The sequence below is a fragment of the Schistocerca cancellata genome, chromosome 3 (genome assembly GCF_023864275.1).
Source record: "Schistocerca cancellata isolate TAMUIC-IGC-003103 chromosome 3, iqSchCanc2.1, whole genome shotgun sequence".
In the NCBI taxonomy this organism is placed as follows: Eukaryota; Metazoa; Arthropoda; class Insecta; order Orthoptera; family Acrididae; genus Schistocerca; species Schistocerca cancellata.
In genome coordinates, this window is record NC_064628.1 from 625,041,262 (window position 1) to 625,063,722 (window position 22,461).

Here is a 22,461-nt window from a genome sequence, read left to right on the forward strand (position 1 = left end):
CAGTTTGGTCCCTTTAATCCTCAAACCAACCAACCAACCAACCTGTCAGAGTCATATCTAGACGTATCAGGACGAGTGGGCCTTCAGCTCCAAAAGCCTATATTGGTGATGTTTCATTGAATAGTTCACATGCTGACACTTGTTGATGGCCCAGGACTGAAGTCTGCAGTAATTTGTGAACCGTTTGCACTTCATTGTGTCATGTTGGAACAATTCTCTTCAGTTTTCATTAGTCCTGTCCTTGCAGAATCTTTTTCCGGCCACAGCGATGTCAGAGATATTATGTTTTACCAGATTCGTGATATTCGCAGTACACTCATGAAATGGTCGTAAATCCTCAAGTCATCACTACCTCGGAGATGTTTTGTCCCATCACTCATGCACTGACTATAACATGCGTTCAGACTCAAGCGCCATCTGGAGCCTCAGTGATCCGTATCCGGTTCACCCTTTCGTGCACCGGATCCAACGCTCTCTTCAGCAGCTGGCGGACAACGGTACGCCACATTTTAACGACCTGTCCGAATTTTAATACACTGCGCATTGATCTTGGCCTGCCATGTACTCTGGACGAAATTTTAGCGGATGACCCAGGAGCAGCTGCTCGCGTTCTTCATTTTATCCGCTTGATAAACCTGTCTTAAGGACATTTGATCATGCTGTTTTCTTTTAATCCCTTGCCTGTTAGTGTGCCTTTTATAGTGTTGTCCCTTTTAAGTTGCTGTTTTAACATTGTGCCTCGCAGTGCATTCATAATTTAGTCTGGGTGCTAATGACCACTGTAGTTGTGTGCCCTAAAACCACAAAAAAAAGGACTCACTTAAATCTTGATAACCTGCCATTCTAGCAATAGTAACTGATCTAACAACTGTGCCAGACACTTGTTGTCTTATATAGGCGTTGCCGAAGGCAGTGCTGTATTCTGCCTGTTTATGTGTCTCTGTATTTCAACACGCATGCCTATACCAGTTTCTTTGGTGCTTCAATGTATTAGATAATCTGTGCAGAAAATGTTACTACACTGATTAATCTGTCTTGCAGAGTTCTTCTTCTTCTTCTTCTTCTTCTTCTGTTTTCTGGGAAACACGATTGATGACTTATGAATAACTTACGTTTATATAAATAATCTTTGTACATATATACACATTTAAGTCTTTGTTGGTCATTTCACTCATCAAGAATAGACTTTCTTTAGGTCTTGCTGATGCAAACCTTCAATTGATTGGTTCCGGGATATCCCAATAGATATGAACCCAGATGTAGTATCCTCAGTATTGTAAATGGTCCAGTGTACAAAAATTGCCATATTTTATTCTGCTTGCTTAGCAGTGATGACATGGGGTGTGTCCTCAGTAACACACATTCTTCAACCACAAAGTCCTGCATTCTCAGTTTCTTACATTCATGCAAAAGCCTTTGTTGCCTTGCCTTTTCAGTGAGGTTAACTAGGGCCTTTTTTATTTGAACATTTGGTATTTGGTTGACACATTCATCCCTTTCCTCAATCATTTCGAAAGGTGTATAATGTGTCGTTGTAACTGGAAGATAATTCATGATCTGTTCAAACGCTGGAGGATAATCAATCCATGCTGTCTGTTTTGCAAGACAGTAGGTTCACATTCTGAAACTGTTAAGTTCGCTATTTACTCGTCTGATGGGATTTTCTTTGGTACGGTACTGGGCAGTGAATATCTGTCAGATACCTGCTTGACTTAATGCATTTCACTAAGAAAAGAATGTGAAATTACTCGCATTATCAGATAAAATTGCGTGCAGTTTACCAATGTGCAGAACAAAGTTTCGAATAGCCTCCTCAGTATAGGTGAACACATCGCTGTTTCCAGTAGATAGAGCTTCACATACTTGGTAAATGCATCAAAAAAAGGGAACCATGTACTTCCAGCCACCTATAGATGTCAGCTCAGGGCCACTGTCATGCACACATGCCTGGAATGATTGAATGCAACTGTCCTTGATACCTCTGCTGTATGGCTTTGCATTTTGGCAGATCTGACAAGATCTTTTGTTGCATTGAACCTTGTTACATCTGGAAGGTAGCAGTAAACTTGAACTTTTCTGGCACACATAAGTGCTCCAAAGTGGTCCCATGAGTGATGCATATCAGATGAGTTTCTTTTTGTACACTTCCTGGATGCTTACGCACCTACTCGTAGCATCCACATTCTCTCTATGAAATAGTACAGTATACACTAGCTTGTAAAACTTACACAGTTTGAAATCACAGTAGACGACAGTTGATCTTGCTCTTGCAATGCTGTCATACTTTTGAATAACTATAAATAGTAATTCTGGTTTATCTGATCTTGCAGTAACATGACAGGGAATTCCTTGCTTTGATCATCAAACCTGTTTCCTGATATTTAGCCCTTTGGGTAGCCTCGACAGGGCACCTGCAATAATGTTGTCTTTTCTTGTAATATATTTAATTTGGCAGTTATATCTTTGCAGAGATATTATCCATCAAGCGAGTCATGCACGTAACAGTTTATATACCAGAAGAAAGCTTAAAGGATGAATGCTCAAACAACTGTGTGGGACCTATACAAATAATAGTTGAACTTTTGAAAGGCCAACACAATTACCAATGCTTCTTGCTCAGTTGTATACAAGTGTTCACACGGTGATAAAGTTTGACTGACAAATGCAAAGGGACAGAATGTTGGCGCTCCACTGATGATTGAGGTTTGGAATAAACAAGACCCTAACACTATGGAGGATGTGTATTTAAGTAAATCAGATTCAGTTGACATGCCGCGTAGGTAGAGAACTACTGAATTCACCAGTGTAGTCTTACTATCATTGAAAACTGCTTTGCATTCTTTTGCCCAATGCCAAAGCATGTTTCTCCGCAGTAGACTCAACAAGGACTAGGTGTTCAGTGACTGATCTGGCACAAAATGCCTAAAAAATGAGGCAAGCCAGAGAAACCCTTTTAATTTGCTCATAGTTCTAGGTTATGGAAAGTTTTTGATTGCATGAATCTTCTTGAAGTCAGGCAGAACCCCCTTTTGAATCTATAAGATAACAGGGAAACCAAAGTGGGACTTCTGGAGGTTAGCTGTTAGTCAAGTTTCATGAAACGTCTCTAGTTCGTGGGCTAAAAGAAAAACATGTTTGTGCCATGTTGATATAACAATTAGTGGAACATCGACAAACATGCATTTTCACAGCAAAGACCTGAGCATGTAGTCCAACACAGAAATAAACACAACAGAGCTCACATGGAGTCCAATGGCAGCACATTTAAACTGATAGCTTCATCTGGTGAACAAAAAGGCCATGTACTCCCTCGAGGGTAGTCCAAAGACTACTTGCCAGATTGAAGCTCTGAAATGTGTACAGAAGTACCTAACACCATTTAACTTTAATATTAGTTTGTCTGTATTCTCTGGATGTGTGTGTACTGGAACTGTCATGTTGTTCACCATCCAGGTGGTGGGTACCAAGCAAACCTTCCCACCAGGTTTGGGCCCCATGAGGAGTGAACTGCGTATTGACTATTTGATGTATCTTCTATTTTATTGCATATTTTAGTTTGCAAGGAACAAGATAATAGCTCTGAAAAAAAGTTGGGTGGTGTGGGTAAACCTCAAGATCACAATATCAAATGGCTCTGAGCACTATGGGACTAAACTTCTGAGGTCATCAGTCCCCTATAACTTAGAACCACTTAAACCTAACTAACCTAAGGACATCACACATATCCATGCCCGAGGCAGGATTTGAACCTGCGACTGTAGCGGTCGCGCTGTTTCAGACTGTAGCGCTTAGAACCGCTAGGCCACTCCGGCCGGCACAAATTTATCCTCAGATTATAGGTGGTGGGGTGAACCTCAAGATCACACGTGACCTGAGATTATATCTGGCTTCTCTTCAAAAACACTGCAATAATCACTAGATTATTTGTTAACTGAGTCCTCTGCTCAGACATGACGTGCTCTCAGAATGAGAGTTTGGAGGTTTGGAAGGTAGGAGACGAGATACTGGCAGAAGTAAAGCTGTGAGGACCGGGCGTGAGTCGTGCTTCGGTAGCTCAGATGGTAGAGCACTTGCCCGCGGAAGGCAAAGGTCCCGAGTTCGAGTCTCGGTCGGGCACACAGTTTTAATCTGCCAGGAAGTTTCATGAAATGCTCTGGTTGTTTAATTTCTCCTGTACTTGGTCAGGTACTCTGGCTTTGGATCTCGCAGATTTCTAAAGCTGTTAACCATAATTAACTGAATAGGCTCCCCATGTCAGCGTCGCTAGTGTTTGCCTTTACTCTGTAAGGGTCTAGAAGGATGTTTGGAAGCAGCATTATCAGGAACCCCTGTACCTAAAATTACAGCCACATGAATTCCTTCCACTATAATGCTGCGTAGTGTCCTCATTGGTTTGTGTCTGCGCAGAGTTCATAATCTTTTAGACACTCTCCATCATCGTAATACATGAAGTTGATCATTTGTCTATAGCCCCAGCAAACACTATTGGCCGCCTTCTTGGGGCCTGAAATGGTCAGAAGTACAGGGTTATTACAAATGATTGAAGCGATTTCACAGCTCTACAATAACTTTATTGTTTGAGATATTTTCACAATGCTTTGCACACACATACAAAAACTCAAAAAGTTTTTTTAGGCATTCACAAATGTTCGATATGTGCCCCTTTAGTGATTCGGCAGACATCAAGCCGATAATAGAGTTCCTCCCACACTCGGTGCAGCATGTCCCCATCAATGAGTTCGAAAGCATCGTTGATGCGAGCTCGCAGTTCTGGCACGTTTCTTGGTAGAGGAGGTTTAAACACTGAATCTTTCACATAACCCCACAGAAAGAAATCGCACAGGGTTAAGTTGGGAGAGCGTGGAGGCCATGGCACGAATTGCTGATCGTGATCTCCACCACGAACGATCCATCGGTTTTCCAATCTCCTGTTTAAGAAATGCCGAACATCGTGATGGAAGTGCGGTGGAGCACCATCCTGTTGAAAGATGAAGTCAGCGCTGTCGGTCTCCAGTTGTGGCATGAGCCAATTTTCCAGCATGTCCAGATACGCGTGTCCTGTAACGTTTTTTCCGCAGAACAAAAAGGGGCCGTAAACTTTAAACCGTGAGATTGCACAAAACACGTTAACTTTTGGTGAATTGCGAATTTGCTGCACGAATGCGTGAGGATTCTCTACCGCCCAGATTCGCACATTGTGTCTGTTCACTTCACCATTAAGAAAAAATGTTGCTTCATCACTGACAACAAGTTTCGCACTGAACGCATCCTCTTCCATGAGCTGTTGCAACCGCGCCGAAAATTCAAAGCGTTTGACTTTGTCATCGGGTGTCAGGGCTTGTAGCAATTGTAAACGGTAAGGCTTCTGCTTTAGCCTTTTCCGTAAGATTTTCCAAATCGTCGGCTGTGGTACATTTAGCTCCCTGCTTGCTTTATTCATCGACTTCCGCGGGCTACGCGTGAAACTTGCCCGCACGCGTTCAACCGTTTCTTCGCTCACTGCAGGCCGACCCGTTGATTTCCCCTTACAAAGGCATCCAGAAGCTTTAAACTGCACATACCATCGCCGAATGGAGTTAGCAGTTGGTGGATCTTTGTTGATCTTCGTCCTGAAGTGTCGTTGCACTGTTATGACTGACTGATGTGAGTGCATTTCAAGCACGACATACGCTTTCTCGGCTCCTGTCGCCATTTTGTCTCACTGCGCTCTGGAGCGCTCTGGTGGCAGAAACCTGAAGTGCGGCTTCAGCCGAACAAAACTTTGAGTTTTTCTACGTATCTATAGTGTGTCGTGACCATATGTCAATGAATGGAGCTACAGTGAATTTATGAAATCGCTTCAATCATTTGTAATAGCCCTGTAGTTTAACTCACTCATTCCACATTGTGGGGAATACTCCTCAGGAACATCATGGCTATCGACATTTAGTTCATTTGCCTATTACTCCTGTCAAGTCTTAACTCACTGAAGTACGTTAAATGCTGACTAAGATTGTTAAATTGCAGTTCATTAAAGTCTGTTGTACAGATATTTTCCATTTCCTGTAGTTAATTGAGAGAAAAAAAAGGAATTAACGAAATAGAACTTTGACAGCAGTTCCTCATGGATTCCAACAGTCTGAATGCAGTATATCTGTAGTGGTAATTATCTCTGCAGGTTGAGTCGAAGAAAAGTGTTTTACATTGTTAAATATTCTGAATATATTACTAGAAAAACGTTTGCTATAACTAAATACTTTTACACTTACAGAACGCCTTACCACACTCCAGAACAAAAGTAAAATTGTAAATAATTCTTCTCATCACATAAATGAATCAGAGATAACCTAGCACCCCCAAGTAACACAGCACCCGTAAGAGTTTATATATTGTTATTGTTGCTTGCAAGTAACTCACTGTTGGAAAAACATTTGTTTACAATTGTTGCACGGAACATGCCATAAATCACATTTAAATAAATTGTCTCTCAGGTCTGCAACCTGTATTAGTACCATTTCATATCAGTATGTTTTACCGTAAGACAAATTAATATGAGCACATCGTGTCATTATATTTGATCCATAATATTTGTAGGAAAAAATGTGGTGGCTTGTGACTTGTGGCTCGTTGTGGCTCCTGTTGAGTGTCTTCTGTTGGGTGCCTTCTGTTGGGTGCCTTCTGTGAGGGCTGCTGGAGTGGCATAATTGTGCGGTGTAAATCTAGAGGTCAGGTTCGACTGAATAGAGCCGCTGACTGAGAGAGATGGAGCTGCTGGGCATGGCCTCCAAAGTAGTTCCGTGAGTGCTCTAAGATCGTGGGACAGCATGTCACCAATTTCTCCAGCCTTTATTGACAGTAGATGACTCCTGATGATGCCACTGCTTCTGTATTCTAGTGGCTCCTGATTTGGCCTCACACAGGCTGAGTTAACCCCATACCACACCTCCCTATCCCAGATAAAGTATGTACCAGCATTCAAACTTGAGTCCTTGCACACCAAAGGCAATGACGCTATCCATTCGACATGACTAACTATAAATACTGAACAAGTTCAAATAAAGGCAGCCTGAATGGTCACCACTTTGCGTGACCCATAGAAGAGCTCCCCTAGGGAAACATGTTTGGCTGCCATGCGGCCCCATTACGTCCTTTTTGTGCTGCTTGCTTATACTTTCATTATCCCTTTCCCTCGCTTCCTCTCCATCAGATGATTTTCTTGGTGCTGACCCTGCTTGGATCTGGTTTATGATTGGGCCTTGAGTTTCACTTCTAGTGTATTCTACAATTTTCCATTAAATAAACACGTGATCCCCATTTTTGGGATTGACCTGCCGCCAACTTTCAAAATCTCCAGAAGTGTGGATTGTGCAGGAAAGTCATCCAATGTGGTGTGTGCTCCACCTTGTGCCTTTCCATCTGTGAAGCCTTCCCTTTAAACACCTCCTGGTGGCTATTCAGCCTCAGCAGTTGCTATGGAAGGACAGCCCTCTTTCAGTGCAGGGAGATACAACCCTAAAATGTTTCCTTCCCTGGCTAGGCCATGTGAGGAACTTAGGGCTTAGTGGCAGGCAGAACGATACTCCTCGCAATGCTTCGTTTGTACAAGGATTGATAGTGATTCCTTCTTGGCCTCAAAGCCCTTGTTCTTTGTGGAGAACTTAGAAGACAAATTTGGGGACATGGCAGCCATCTCTAAAATGAAAAGTGGGTCAGTTTTGATCAAAATGGCATCTCCTACCCAGTTACAGGCACTGCTCGCTTGTAACAAGCTGAGTGATATACTGGTGACTGTCACTCTCCATACCAGTCTAAATTTAGTTCAAGGCATCGTTTTTCACAGAGACCTGCACTTAAAATCTGATGATGAGCTACATGCCAAGTTGGAGCTATGCGATGTACACTTTGTTTGTCGTGTACGTATGAGGCCAAAGGAAAATAGCGTTGCTACTGTTGCCTTCATCTAGGCCTTGCCTGAAAAGGTGAAGGTGATGAAATACTAATGTTATGTGAAACCTCCAGCAACACAGATCCCAGCCCTTTGTGGATACTGGATAGATTATAAGACTCGTGCTGCATATGACAGGGTGTCAGGCGGAGTTTGCACATATGTTCTAGACACACTATACAGTGAATTCGCACCTCTTAATACACCTTTGGAGGCTGTAGCTGTTCGAGTAAGGGTATTTCAAGATATTACCATCTGCAGTGTCTACCTCCGTTCCAATGGTGAAGTGTCTCAGAACGTGCTGTTTGCTTTGGTTTTTCAGCTCCCCCCACCTTTCTTAAGCTGGGGTGATTTCAACGACCATAACCCTTTGTGGGGTGGCACCATGGTCACTAGCCACAGTAAAGACGTCGAAAATTTACTGGCACAACTTGACGTTTGCTTGTTGAATACTGGTACACCCCCCCCCCCCCCCCCAACCCCCACCCCCTCGCTTTCCATTAGTAGCCCTTGCCTTCTCCCACCCTTCCACTGAAGGATCGACACTCACTTGTGTGGTAGTGACCATTTCCTCCTGATCTTCCTGTCCTTCCTTCAGTGTCATTCCACTGGATGCCAGGCCAGATGGGCTCTCAACAGTTCTGACTGGGATGCTTTTGCCTCTTCTGTCAACCTTTGCTCCCCACTGCATGGAGATATTGATGAGACAGCCCAGAATTCAACTACAGCCATTCTTCCAGTAACTGATTTGGCAATCTGCTGTTCCTCAGACCCACCATAATGGAAGGCAATACCTATCATCCTTGAAAATCACAGAGGGCATTCAAGATTATAGGCGGGCTCCCATTGATGAAGCATCTCATTGTCTTTAAATGGTTCCGTGCCTGGGTCCGCCATCTAATACAAAAATCATAGTGAGAATACTGAGAACAGTAAGTTTCAACCATTGAATCACATACCTATCCTTCGCAGGTTTGTGCTAAGGTCAGATGTCTCCTATTGATACCATACATCTGCAGGTGTAACTGGTATTACTTTGAATGGCACTGTCTATACTGACCCAGATGACATTGCCAAACATTTTGCTCTGCGCTATGTTCAAGCCTCAGTGTCTGAGAATTAGCAACTTGCCTTTTGTGTGCTAAAACAGTGGTTGGAGAGAAAGCAATTGCCTTTACACACCACCTGGATCCGTATAATGCTCCATACAGAGACTGGGAATTTGTCAGTGTCCTAGCCCATTGCCCTGATACAGCCGCTGTGCCAGACCGCATCCACAACCAAATGATCAACCACCTACCGGTGGACTGTCAGCGTCATATCCTTGCCATCTTTAACCCCATCTGGAGCAAGGGCACGTTCTCATGGCATTGGCGAGAAAGCATCATTGTCCCAGTACTAAAACCAGTTAAGCACCCTCTAGGAATGGACAGTTATTGCCCAATAATAAGTCTCTCCAAAGTTCTCTGTAAGTTGCTTGAATGCATGGTGAGCTAGTGGATGTGTTAGCTCCTTGAGTGCTGGGGTCTTCTCGCCCTGGGTGGTTTTCACCAAGGGCGTTGCCCTACTGATAATCTGGTTTACCTGGAGTGTGCCATCCAAACAGCTTTTGCCTGATGTCAACATCTTATAGTTCACCCTGCAAAGGGTTTATGACACCAATTGGAACATATCCTTGCTACCTTACATGAGTAGGGTCTCCGGGGTCCACTCCCAATTGTGATCCAAAACTTTATGTCACACTGTACATTCCGGGTTCGAGTTAGTGCTTCCCACAGTACCCCCAATATCCAAAACAATGGGGACCTCATTATCCTTGTATGCTGATGACTTTTGCCTGTACTGTTGCTCCTCTAGTGTGGGTGTTGCTGAACGTCAACTGCAAGGCGCTAATGGAAGGTGCAGGCTTTCGATTTTCAGCTGCCAAAACTCGCATCATGCACTTCTGTTAACATTTTATCATTCACCCACAATCAGAACATTACCTCGACAATCAACAACTCAATGTGGTGGATACTTATCGCTTTTAGGACTGGTCCTTGATTCTTGGTTGATGTGCATTCCCCATTTCGCCAGCTTAATCGAAAGCGCTGGCTGCACTTTAATACACTTCACTGCCTGAGTTACATCAGCTGAGGTGCAGGTCGCACTGCCCTTTTGCAGCTTTTCAAAGCCCTGATACAATCCCACCTCGATTATTGGAGTCTGGCATACATTTTGGTACTGCCCACAGCATTGCAGATATTGGATTCGACACACCACTGTGAGACTCGACTTCGGACAGGAGTCTTTTTAACTAGCCCTGTGAACAGCTTACTCGTGAAGGCTGGGTTCTCTCCATTTTGAATCAAGTGCCAACAACGGCTTGTCAATTATGCTACCCACGTTTGCCGCTCTCCTAAGCATCTGAACTACTGTCTCCTCTTTTCAAACATGGTAACCCAAATCCTGCAACAGCGCCCCCAGTCAGGGATAAAGACTGCAATGCACATCCGATCTGTCCTCTCTTAACTTCAGTTGTTTCCTCTTCCACCGCTCCTCTGGGCCCACTCACATATACCTTGGTGCATTCCTCAGTCACAGCTTCATCTTGACCTATCACAAAGTCCAAAAGACTCAGTTCATCCCGAGGCCCTCTGTCACCAATTTTTCTCTATTCTTGGCGCATTCCAGGGTTCAGAGGTAGTCTATACTGATGGCTCGATGGTTGCTGACCATGTAGGCTTTGCTTGTACTCAAGCAGGACATTCTGAATTGTTCTCTTTGCCGGATGGCTGTAACGTTTTCATTGGGGAGTTGGTTACCATATCTCGTGCTCTTGAGCATATCCTATCCTGCACTGGTCTGTCCTTTCTCATCTACAGCAACTCCTTGAGCAGTTTGCAAGCTCTCAACCACTGCTATCCTTGCCATCCCTTGGTCATTGCTATCCAGGAGTCCCTGTATGCCCTTGAACAGTGTGGACACTCAGTGATCTTTGTCTAGACCCTGGGCCATGTTGGGATCTTAACAAATGAGCTTGCTGATGCCTGGCCAAACTGGCTACCAGTAAACGATCACTTGAGATCAGTATTCCGGAAACGGACCTCTGCTCGGTATTATGCTGTCAAGTTTTAGGTGCTTGGAATACGGAATCGCTCACTCTGACTTCACCAAACAAACTAAAGGTGATAAAGGAGACTATGAATCTGTGGAGGTCCTCCATGCAGTCCTCTCACAAGGACCTAACAGTCCTTCGTCGGCTCCTCATCAGCCATACTTGGCTGACCTACCGTCATCTCCTCCATCACAGGGACCCATCCCACTGTTATTGTGGCACCCATTTGACGGTGGTCTATGTTTTTCTGGACTGTTCCAACCTAGCCACCTTGCGGCAGTCTCTTAATCTCCTTGACTCCCTCCCTTGGTGTTAGGAGATGATGCCCCAATGGCTGACTCACTTTTACATTTTATTAATGAGGTGGGCTTGTACCACTCTCTTTAAGAGAAGTTTGCTTACCCCTATCGACCCATTGAGGGGTTGGCAGAACACTCTGTTGCTGCCTGTGCCCAGACCAGGCTGCAGCGGTTTGGTGGTACTGCCCAGTTGTATTAGACTTGTTCATTTTTTGTCTCTCTGTGCTTCTGTTGCTCTGTTCATGTTGTTAGTCTGTGCTAGGCAGTCTTGGAGTAGAGTACCTCTGGTAAGTGGCAGGGGCTGGGCGATGTATGTCTCTCATTGCACTCTGCTTCCAGGGGCTTCCGGCTGCTTTCTAGATGGGGCATGTTGTTCGCCTTTCTTCTTTTTGTCTGTTACCTCAGCTTTTCTGACAATGATAGATCTTGGGATTATCTTCCCCTGGGGTCCATGTGGTAGGTGAGGACAAAGAGATTGATAACCTAATGTCTGGTCCCTTTATCCATCCAAACAACCACCAACTAACTCACAGAAATGCTGTAAAACTTGAACTGGCAGAAGCTTAAAGATAGACAGTTATCATCCAGAAACCTGCTTGTTAAGTTTCAACTGTTAAGGGAAGAACCTAGAAATAGGTTAACATCCAGCATAACACTCCCTTAGGGACCACAAACACAAGATTAGACTAATATAGTGGGCACGGAAGTATTTGAACTGTCATTCTTCCTACACTCCATATGCAATTGGCAAGATAAGAAACCTTAACTGGTACAATGCAAAGGGCCTTCTGCCATGCACTTCACAGTTTTTTGCAGAGTATGTATGTAGATATAGAAATTTTAACTTACTATCCACAGTGAGGAAAGATGATCATTGTCCAGCACAAGCATAAGAATAGTGTTTGCATTGAGAGTAGGAGACAATACCTTCTCTCTTTGCGCCAAGTCCTTGCATGGCACACTTGCCAGGTGGAGCACTCAATTAAAAGTGTGCACACTTAACATGTTGCGTTGATTATATAGTTTAGGAATTTATGCTGAAATCTTTAAAAACTGAAACATGTAGTGGCATTTACACAGGATGCAGTAAATTTTGTGGTGTTGTTATATTTTGCAACAAATTTCTTTCAATATTCTTGCAGGGATACTTTATTGACAAAGAAAGTGCATTCATAGACCATTCCAGGATGGAGATACTTGACTAAACCTTTGAGTTACTTATATGTTATATAGAACATTTGCGTGATATATGTTTAAATAATGGGGAGTCATTTTACAGGTTATGTGCACATAGCTTATTTTATTTTTGTGGCTGAACGCTTGCCATTTAAAGAATTCTAAATAGATCAGTGGCCTAAATAAAACTGAACGCATTAACCATTGTGATTACTCGTATTTTGTGAATGCCATATGACATGTACTGTTCAGTGTGAGGTATTACATATGGAAACATAGCAAGACCTGATGTGTCATGGAAGAAAAATGAGAGAGAAGTCAGTGATTCAAATCATTGTGCTGCTGAATGGTGTCTAAACATCCCTGGTACCCACTGTCCAGGAAATCTGAGAGAGTCAGTCTCTGAAACTAAGTCCCTTCCACCTACATTCAGCACACAAGACCAAATACAATCAACATTGTAGCTGCTTGGAATGTGAATGAAGGGCGTCGGTGACTGTGACAGGACACATCATACAGAAGCAGCAGGAGGAGGAATAATGGAGGAGGTGACACAGGGAGCATGCCTCCCTTCTGCAATTGCGCGTGGAAAAGGGGGGGGGGGGGGGGAGATTGCAGCAGTAACTCCATGTGCTGATCCGTGCATTTTAAGTATTAAAGAGACCTCTCACAGCATTGTCTTGATTTGTAGTGACTTAATAAGCATTTCTAGGCTATTCCTTGATGTTACTCCTGTCACCCTGTAGTATCAGCTGTTCATTGTCTCTCTCTGATTGTACTAATACTACCTGCTATGTTGTTTACTGTGAGTCCTAAATCATGTGGGTATCCTGTGAAATATACAGGGTGTTACAAAAAGATACGGCCAAACTTTCAAGAAACATTCCTCACACACAAAGAAAGAAAATATGTTATGTGGACATGTGTCCGGAAACGCTTACTTTCCATGTTAGAGCTCACTTTATTACTTCTCTTCAAATCGCATTAATCATGGAATGGAAATACACAGCAACAGAACGTACCAGCGTGACTTCAAACATTTTTTACAGGAAATGTTCAACATGTCCTTCGTTAGCGAGGATACATGCATCCACCCTCCGTCGCATGGAATCCCTGATGCGCTGATGCAGCCCTGGAGAATGGTGTATTGTATCACAGCCGTCCACAATACGAGCACGAAGAGTCTCTAAATTTGGTACCGGGGTTGCGTAGACAAGAGCTTTCAAATGCCCCCATAAATTAAAGTCAAGAGGGTTGGGGTTAGGAGAGCGTGGAGGCAATGGAATTGGTCCGCCTCTACCAATCCATCGGTCACCGAATCTGTTGCTGAGAAGCGTACAAACACTTTGACTGAAATGTGCAGGAGCTTCATCGTGCATGAAACACATGTTGTGTTGTACTTGTAAAGGCACATGTTCTAACAGTACAGGTAGAGTATCCCGTATGAAATCATGGCGGTCAGTCGAGGAAGTACAGTACATACTGACGAAACTAAAATGAGCTCTAACATGGAAATTAAGCGTTTCCGGACACATGTCCACATAACATCTTTTCTTTATTTGTGTGTGAGGAATGTTTCCTGAATGTTTGGCCGTACCTTTTTGTAACACCCTGTAGAAGTGGTTACTTGCCCAACACTTGATTTGATAATACCAGGAGAAAAAATGGTGTCTGCACAGAGATGGAACATCATCTGGTGCGCTATTATCCCTTCTAATAAACTCGGTGCTGTCAGGGAAACTACAGTTGCATGGAACTACTCCTTCCATTAACTCATAGATTTATCTCATGTGATGAGCCACCCTCAAATTGCAGTTACAGAGTCTTACAGACAGTGAATCTTCTGGCTCTCCACACCAAGCTTGGGCTTCTGGATTCTTTGTCTCTGATGTTGGTGGACAACATACAGACAGTTGGACTGGGTCTCCATTTCCACAGAGAAAATGGTTTCTGTTCTCAAATCTAATGTTTTAAACTGCTTTTTGGCTGTGGATGGGGTGATTGGGGTGCCTTCCAGTGCTTGCTAGGCCTGGGGAGCCCTTGACCCTTCCTTCTCCCTCAACTGCCCTGGGTATCCCTCTTTCACATTGTATGTTTTTTATGTGAATAGTCCTTACTCTGCTGCACCGGTGGGTGGCGGGGGGGGGGGGGGGGGGGGAGGGAGAGAGTGCCCTTTCAGATAACACTCCAGTGCATGCAGAACCTTAAGGATTCATTACTCTTGATAGTAGTTGATTAGGAAAGAACAGTTGAACAGTCTTCCACGCACCTCTGAGAGGGTAGGCTCTGTTCTCATCTTTAGCGCTTTAACCATACGTGGTCCATTGAGATTTTCCTAAATGATACTGCAATTCACGGCAACACTTTTTATCTAGTGCAGAGCTGTCATAGATTTTAATTAATATCTTAATGAATTGACCTCAAAAATTCAAAGTAACTCGGTGTTCCTTGCAGTAAGGCAGTGAGCATTTTCATTGTAACTTGTAGCTAAGTAACTGACATCTGTATTCTTTTCATGATAGTGTGGCTGTATCTTCATTAAAAGCTGTATTCCTTCTAACATCTGGTCATTTCTTGATAAAGACTGAAGTGCCAGAGAAACTGGTATAGGCATGCACATTCAAATGCAGAGATGGGTAAAAAGGCAGAATATGGAGCTGTGGTTGGCAATGCCTGTATAAGGCACCAAGTGTCTCGCACAGTTGTAAGATTGGTTACCGCTGCTACAGTGGCAGGTTATCAAGATTTAAGTGAGTTCGAGCATGGTGATATAGTCGGCGCATGCACGATGGGACACAGCATCTCCGAGATACGACCATTTCATGAGTGTACCATGAATATCAGGATTCTGGTAAAACACCAAATCTCCGACATTGCTGTGGCTGGAAAAAGATCCTGCAAGAATGAAACCAATGACAGTTGAAGAGTGTCATTCAATGTGACAAAAGTGCAACTCTTCTGCAAATTGCTGTAGATTTCAGAGCTGGGCAATCGACAAGTGTCAGCATGCAAACCATTCAATGAAACATTGACTGGAAACATTTTGCCTGGTGGGACGAGTCTCATTTCAAATTGTATCAAGCGGGTGGACGTGTACGGGTTTGGAGACAATATGCATGTCAGCAGTGGACTGTTCAAGCTGATGGAGGCTCTGTAATGGTGTGGGGCATGTGCAGTTGGAGTGATATGGGACCTCTGATACGTCTAGATGTGATTCTTACAGGTGACACATACGTAAGCATCCTGTCTGATCACCTGCATCCATTCATGTCCATTTTGCAATCCGAAGGACTTGCGCAGTTCCAGCAGGACAATGTGACATCCCACATGTCCAGAATTGCTACAGAATGGCTCCGGGACACACTTCTGTGTTTAAATATTTCTGCTGGCCACCAAACTCCCCAGACGAACATTATTGATTATATTTGGGGTACCGTGCAATGTGCTGTTCAGAAGAGCTCTCCATCCCTTTGTACTCTCACATATTTGTGGATAGCTCTGCAGGACTCAGGGTGTCAGTTCCATCCAGCGCTACTTCAGACGTTAGTTGAGTCCATGCCACGTCATGTTGTGGCACTTGGGTGTGTTCATGGGGGCTCTACACAATATTAGACAGGTGTACCAGTTTCTTTGGGTCTTCAGTGTAATTTAATCATTTGGTCACACTGTAAGGTTTCATAGCCCCCAATTCGATTTAATATATATGGTCGTATCTCTAGCGTTCTCCTTACAACAGATATTTTTATCATCATCCTGGACTAGACATTTTCTTTTGATTTGTGCGCCATGTGTCTTGGTATCTTGGCAAAGTGTTTGCCTATGCTCTACCATCATCTCACTGCTCAGTGAAAGTATTGAGGCTGAGTAGATTTTTACAACCAGAGTATCTCATATGTCAGTTATAAGTGACTAGTTCATAATACAGAATTGGGAAGTGATAATAAGAATCCTTAATAGCTTACATTGTAGCAAAGTGCTTGTGTGTAGTTATCCTTGGGTTTGATATACTTTTGATACAGTCAATATAGAGGGCTGCCAGTAAGTGTATATCTGTAGAAAAAAGTGTTTACAGCACAGAGGCAGCAGACACAAACATAATTTTAATTGATTACGATTTACAAAATTTATCCATATCACCTTCAGATTCAACAGGATGCAGTACTTGAAAAATACACTGTCCAGTCACATCAGTATGACCACCTGCCGAAAGCCTAATAACAATTTATTTCTGTGTGAACAGCTGCAAGTCATGCAGGAAGAGAATCACTGTGGTTCTCAAAGATACCAACAGCAAGGTAAAGCCATTTCGACCAGTACTGTGGCCAGCTGCACTGGGTTTATCAGGTGAGGATCCATGGCACAAACAGCCTGATCGAGCTGGGATTCTCGATTGGGTTTAAATGCAGGGAGTTTGGTGGCCAGGGGACTACAGTAAACTCATACTGCTGCTCTTCGAACCATGCACATACGTGACATGTTACTTTGTCCTGCTGGTAGGTGCCATCGTGCCGAGGAAAAATGAACTGCTTTTAGGGGTGGACATGGTCCCCAAGGATAGATGCATACTTTTGTTGATCTTCTGTACCTTCCAGAATGAGGTGGTCAACCAAGGAATGCCCTTTGGCCTGGACCCTTCTGATGATTGTTGCAGGGTGTTTGCTTTCAGACATTTCGTGCCATAAACACCAATGTCTTCTGTCCAGTGGATCATAAAATGTGATTCATCTGTAAAAACCACCTGTCACCACTTAGTGGATGTCCAGTTGCGGTATTGGGATGCAAATTAAAGCCTTCATCGCCCATGAACAGCTGTCAGCATGAACCAGGCACCAGTTGTGGAGACCCATACACAAAAATGTATGCTGAACAGTTGTTGAGGAGACACCTTGGTAGCCCCCTTGGTTCATCTAGGTGATCAGTTGCTCAACATTTGCATGTCTGTTCACCCATATGCATCTCTGCAACCATCATTCAGCCCAGTCATAATGCCATGATCCACCATAGTTGTCTTGGCACCCATTTTGGATAGCATCATTTTGCCATACACAGTACACTTTAACCACAATAACACACAAACAGTACACAAACTTACTCATTTTGGCCATGCTCCCACCCTTGGCCCAAGATCTAGTGGTCATGCCCTTTCATACATTAGATGAATCACTTCTTTTGTGCATTAATGACAATGACTGCACTGTTTATCATGCCCCGCTGACACACTTTATATACCCAGCACTGCTAGGGCTATGTCCTGCTGTCTGCAAGTGGTTATTGCTTGTTGATGTCGAACATAGGCAGTGGCCACATCAATGTCGCTGGACCTCAAATTTTCAGATGTCTCTGCATAAGTTTATACTGTAAAGTCTTTGAAATGGACATTTATTGTATCCTTGTCGTGGATCAGTGGTGCGGCGGTATTTGGGAGCGATACTCGGTGTTAATCTCATGAAAAATTACCATAATAGTGTAATGCACCATTTTGTGGAACAGCTTTCAATTACAGTCAGTAAACTTATACAGTTACTTTGTTATCTGCTTAGTTCTATAAATTGTTTATGACTGTCACTATTCTTCCATTGTCTTTGTGTGTGTGTGTGTGTGTGTGTGTGTGTGTGTGTGTGTGTGTGTGTGTGTGTGTCTGATGGGTCGTTTGCCACCAGCACAATATGCATTCTAAAATGTATACATTTATGTTCCAGGATCACCATGTCTAACATACGCATTGGTGTCTTGGGAGCAGGTGTGGTAGGTGTGACAACAGCTTTGGAACTACAAAAGGAATATCCTTCGGCTTCTCTAACTATTATTGCTGACAAATTTGGTCAGGAAACTACAAGTGATGGTGCTGCTGGCATATTTAGACCAGCCTCTAGTTTCCGTGGTCCTACTGAAGATATTAGCAGGTAAGTAACACTGTAAATGTCACTCTTTGACTGTGTTGTGGCGATTGTGATATATTTGGTTCTCTGAAAATAGAAGTAATAGACTGAAAGCAGGCTGAAACTGTATTCATATGGCTTATGGTTGGAAACTGAATGTGTATTAAGATGGTGCCAGACTGAAAACTATAAATATTTACATTACTGAACATAAACCGAGGAAAAGCAAATACTGACACACAGCACACAGATATATAATGAGTTCTCAAAGGCATATCGAAAAGATCGAACACACCTCTCTCTCTCTCTCTCTCTCTCTCTCTCTCTCTCTCTCTCTCTCTCTCTCTCTCTCTCTCCACACACACACACACACACACACACACACACACACACCTGCCTGTGATTTCTACCATGCTATGTAGTATTTTTTCTAGATAAGTAGTTTTGTAAATATTAAGTTGATGTCATAGTTGATATTCCACCTGTGCCTGGATAGGTGAATGGAAAATTGTCTTTTGAAACAATAAACTTCCACATTCTCAGAGAGGATTTCTTAAAATAGTGGTATTTTATGATTTTCATGTTTATTCAAAATAGTGCAGCATTATTCATTTTCTCCCAGGATGCCTTTGAGATCTTCAGGAATTTGATTGTTTTGCTCAGTACATCCATGCAAGAGAAACATCCATCTCTACTAATGTGTAATGGAAATAATAATCTCACAGAATAAACATTATATTACTTTATTTGATCTACAAGTTATTGCTGTATTACCTCAGATATACATTGTGCTTTTTCCCCAAAGTACAGCCCTGAAGAACTGGGATGCAATTTACCTGTGTGACCCCTCAGGTGTCAGTATATTTTCATAGCATAGAAACTGCAAAAGCAGTGTCTGGTCCCTTGTTCAAAATGGAATAGTAATATCACCAGTGTTTGGAAATTCATTGTTGTATATAAGGTAACATATAATCATCTTCAACTGTTGACATTTCATTTTTGCACCTACTATTGTCATGTTCACGGTTTCGATATTGTATGACAGGCTCACTTTTTCTGTAACTAAAGGATAAAATTCAATCTTCACCACCGAGTAGTAACATCAAAAGAAAATCAACAACAAACTTCAACACAGTTATGATTCAGATTTCAAATTCTCAGTTTGTTGTTATGCAAACAGTAGATCTAATAGACAAGCTGCAAAATGTATGATTCAGACAAATGTAATATGCAGTGTTGGATTGCATTGCAGAATAAGCTGCAAACTGCTGTTTCATCAGAGAAGGGTCAAAATCTGGGAAATATTTTAACACAAAAACAGGGTTCTCTCTTCTGTAAAAGGCCAAAGAAAAGATGGGATATATAACTTGACAAGTAATCTAGCTAAACCCTTTAGATAAAACGAAGACTTTAAACATATCATGGACAGAATTCCTTGGGACTTTCAGCTGGTGCCACAGTTTAATGCATAGAAGTGGCCCCTGTGTTTGATGAGCTACTTCACTTGCAAAGATTGTATTGAGAAATTTGTCAACTTCATGAGGTATGTAATCCAAATGCAGCAGTGGCACCTATATCTCTACACTAGATATGGAACACCACTGGGGCAACCTTCTTTTGGGGCATACCGAGCAATACAACACTGGACTATAAATGGTCAAAAAGCATCTCATTAAAAACAAGAAAAGACAAAGAATTACTGTAATGGTAGGAGGTACGGCAAGTGAGAAAAGCTGTCCCACTTTGTTGTTGTGAAGTGCAAAAATAGTCAAAAGAAAATTTGGTTAAGGGATTGGTGATTTGTTTCCAAGAAAGAGACTGGGAAATGACAGAATGAATGAAGGACTGTCTAGCTCCTGTTTGAAATTGCATACTTGGTGCATTGCTAAGTAACAGAGTTGTGATAGTGTTGGATACCTTTAGAGGTCATCTGACATCTGAAGTAAAGAACAGAGGTGAAGACATACCTATTCATAGTATGTGTTGATTGGACTTCTAACTCTAGACTGGGTTGATATACCTTTGGAAGGAAATCATGCACTCACTCAACCTAGCAAGCTTAAATGCCATCAGTTAGCCTTATGTGTTAGTGGATTATCTCTCACGATGTACAATACACCATATTCTATCATCAAAGAGTGCAAGAATTGCCATGTGTCAAATTCTGTGGATGCTAGTAGGGACTACACATTTTTGGAGCAGAGTGACAAAAAATACTGAAAGTTATGAAAAAAGTTCTGGTAGTGAAGTTGAGTGACATCAGCGAAGACTGGGAGGATGGTATTTCTGTGTAATTTATCTATATAACAACACTATACAAGCTATGATATAATTTTCATATTCAGTTTCTGTAGATGACTTAATAGTGATAATTTAATATTTTACTTATCTTGTTGAACTGTGTTCAGAAACAAAAAATAGGATTTCATGTATGCAAATCCAGCATCAGAATGTGCATTATGATGATGTATGATGAAACATGAAATTAGATTATGACGATGTATAATAAAACACAAAATTAGATTGTGAAGCTCTTTGGTGAATGATACATCAATCAGAATGTGGTATGCTGTTTATTAACTCACTCAAATTTATCATTATGCTCCATTGCTTCCGTGCCATTTGCACCCATTCAGCACTGTAGATGGGCATGGCATGGCATGGCATCTACTTACACATATTCGAACTTTCACAGTAGAATGGGCATGAAAGAGGAAGAAAAACATAGATTCTCTGTCATTTTCTCACTATGGTTTGCCTACCACCAGCCAATTGGTTGTGCAGTTTACATGTCACACCAACATTATTTAACCAACCAAATAATGTCAAATGATGGCTCATTTGAGTTAGACTCCTAAAGTAATTGTCGCCCAAAGGGAATCTTTTTAACTATGAAACAATGTGGTCCACTTTTACTTTGGAATAAGAGGTCCTTTAACAGTCTGTATTAATGTTGATCCAAAAACTGCTTTCTGACCTTCTGGGCATTTTCATTAGTTTCTGTTTAGGGGTTACTGATATTTGATACAGAATTAGTTATGGACTTAGAGTTTCTCTTGTTATTAATTTATAGTTTCATTGTTTTCTTGTAAGTCAGGTGTAGAAGGCAAAGGATAGTGTTAAAAAATTCCTGTCTACATGAGTTAAGATAATTTTGTGTAAATATTCCCCAAAATGTTAATTAACATTTTGTGGGCTGTGTATTTAGTGATGTGTTCTGTGACTTAATAGATTTTTGGCCGTCACATGCCCCAAAGAATCAGAGAAAATATAATTTGATGTAGAATATGTATTAATACAAAAGTAATGTAGTTAAATTTAATACTGCTGATTTTCACCCAGGCAGTGGATCAATGACTCCTACTACTACTACGAAGATATCAGAAAATCAGCTGAAGCAGCACATGCTGGTGTAATCCAGATGTCAGGGTACATACTTTCAAGTATCAACAAAGATATTGTCCAGGTAAGTAGCCGTCCTTGTGATATATTTCTTCAGGTTTTCCCAGCAATATGTTGATATTTAGACGGTGTGACTCACTGTCTTCCTCAGTTGCTCTCCGAGACTGGTCTTTTGGTGTGTCAAACACACACACAAAATTTCAAGCTCTCTCAACCAATGGTTGCTTCGTCAGGAAAGAGTGAAGGAGAGGGAAAGATGAGAGGATGTGGGTTTTAAGGGAGAGGGTAAGGAGTCATTCCAATCCCGGGAGCGGAAAGACTTACCTTAGGGGGGGAAAAAGGACAGGTATACACTCGCGCGCACACACACACACACACACACAAGCAGACACTCTAGAATTTATTTAATTTATTAAAAAATGAATGAACTGTTATATTTTAAACTTCATGTTTACGAAAAACACAAATTTTCTAGTTAATTACCTCAATTTTTACCACAGTTTATAATAGACTTGGAAAATTCTAGAGTTTCATACACCTTTAAGTTTGGTTTGTATGCTGTGCAAAAATCATCGAAGAATCTCTCTTTCCTATGAAGAGAAGTGTACCTATAGCAACAAATGCTGCCATTAGTAAGTAAAAAAAATTACTTCGTTATGTTTTCGAACTTCCATTGCTATGAGT

The 22,461-nt window shown here is 42.2% G+C and overlaps 1 protein-coding gene across 8 annotated transcripts in view; it reads left to right on the top strand.

The window, feature by feature from the left end:
- Nucleotides 1-22,461, top strand: part of LOC126175541 (D-aspartate oxidase) — a 257,569-nt gene that overhangs the window by 164,626 nt on the left and 70,482 nt on the right. For all 8 annotated transcript variants that reach the window (XM_049922376.1, XM_049922383.1, XM_049922379.1 and 5 more), the window contains 2 exons: nucleotides 18,196-18,399; nucleotides 21,718-21,841. In XM_049922376.1, the coding sequence (XP_049778333.1) occupies nucleotides 18,196-18,399; nucleotides 21,718-21,841 (328 nt within the window). The remainder of the gene's footprint in view (nucleotides 1-18,195; nucleotides 18,400-21,717; nucleotides 21,842-22,461) is intronic.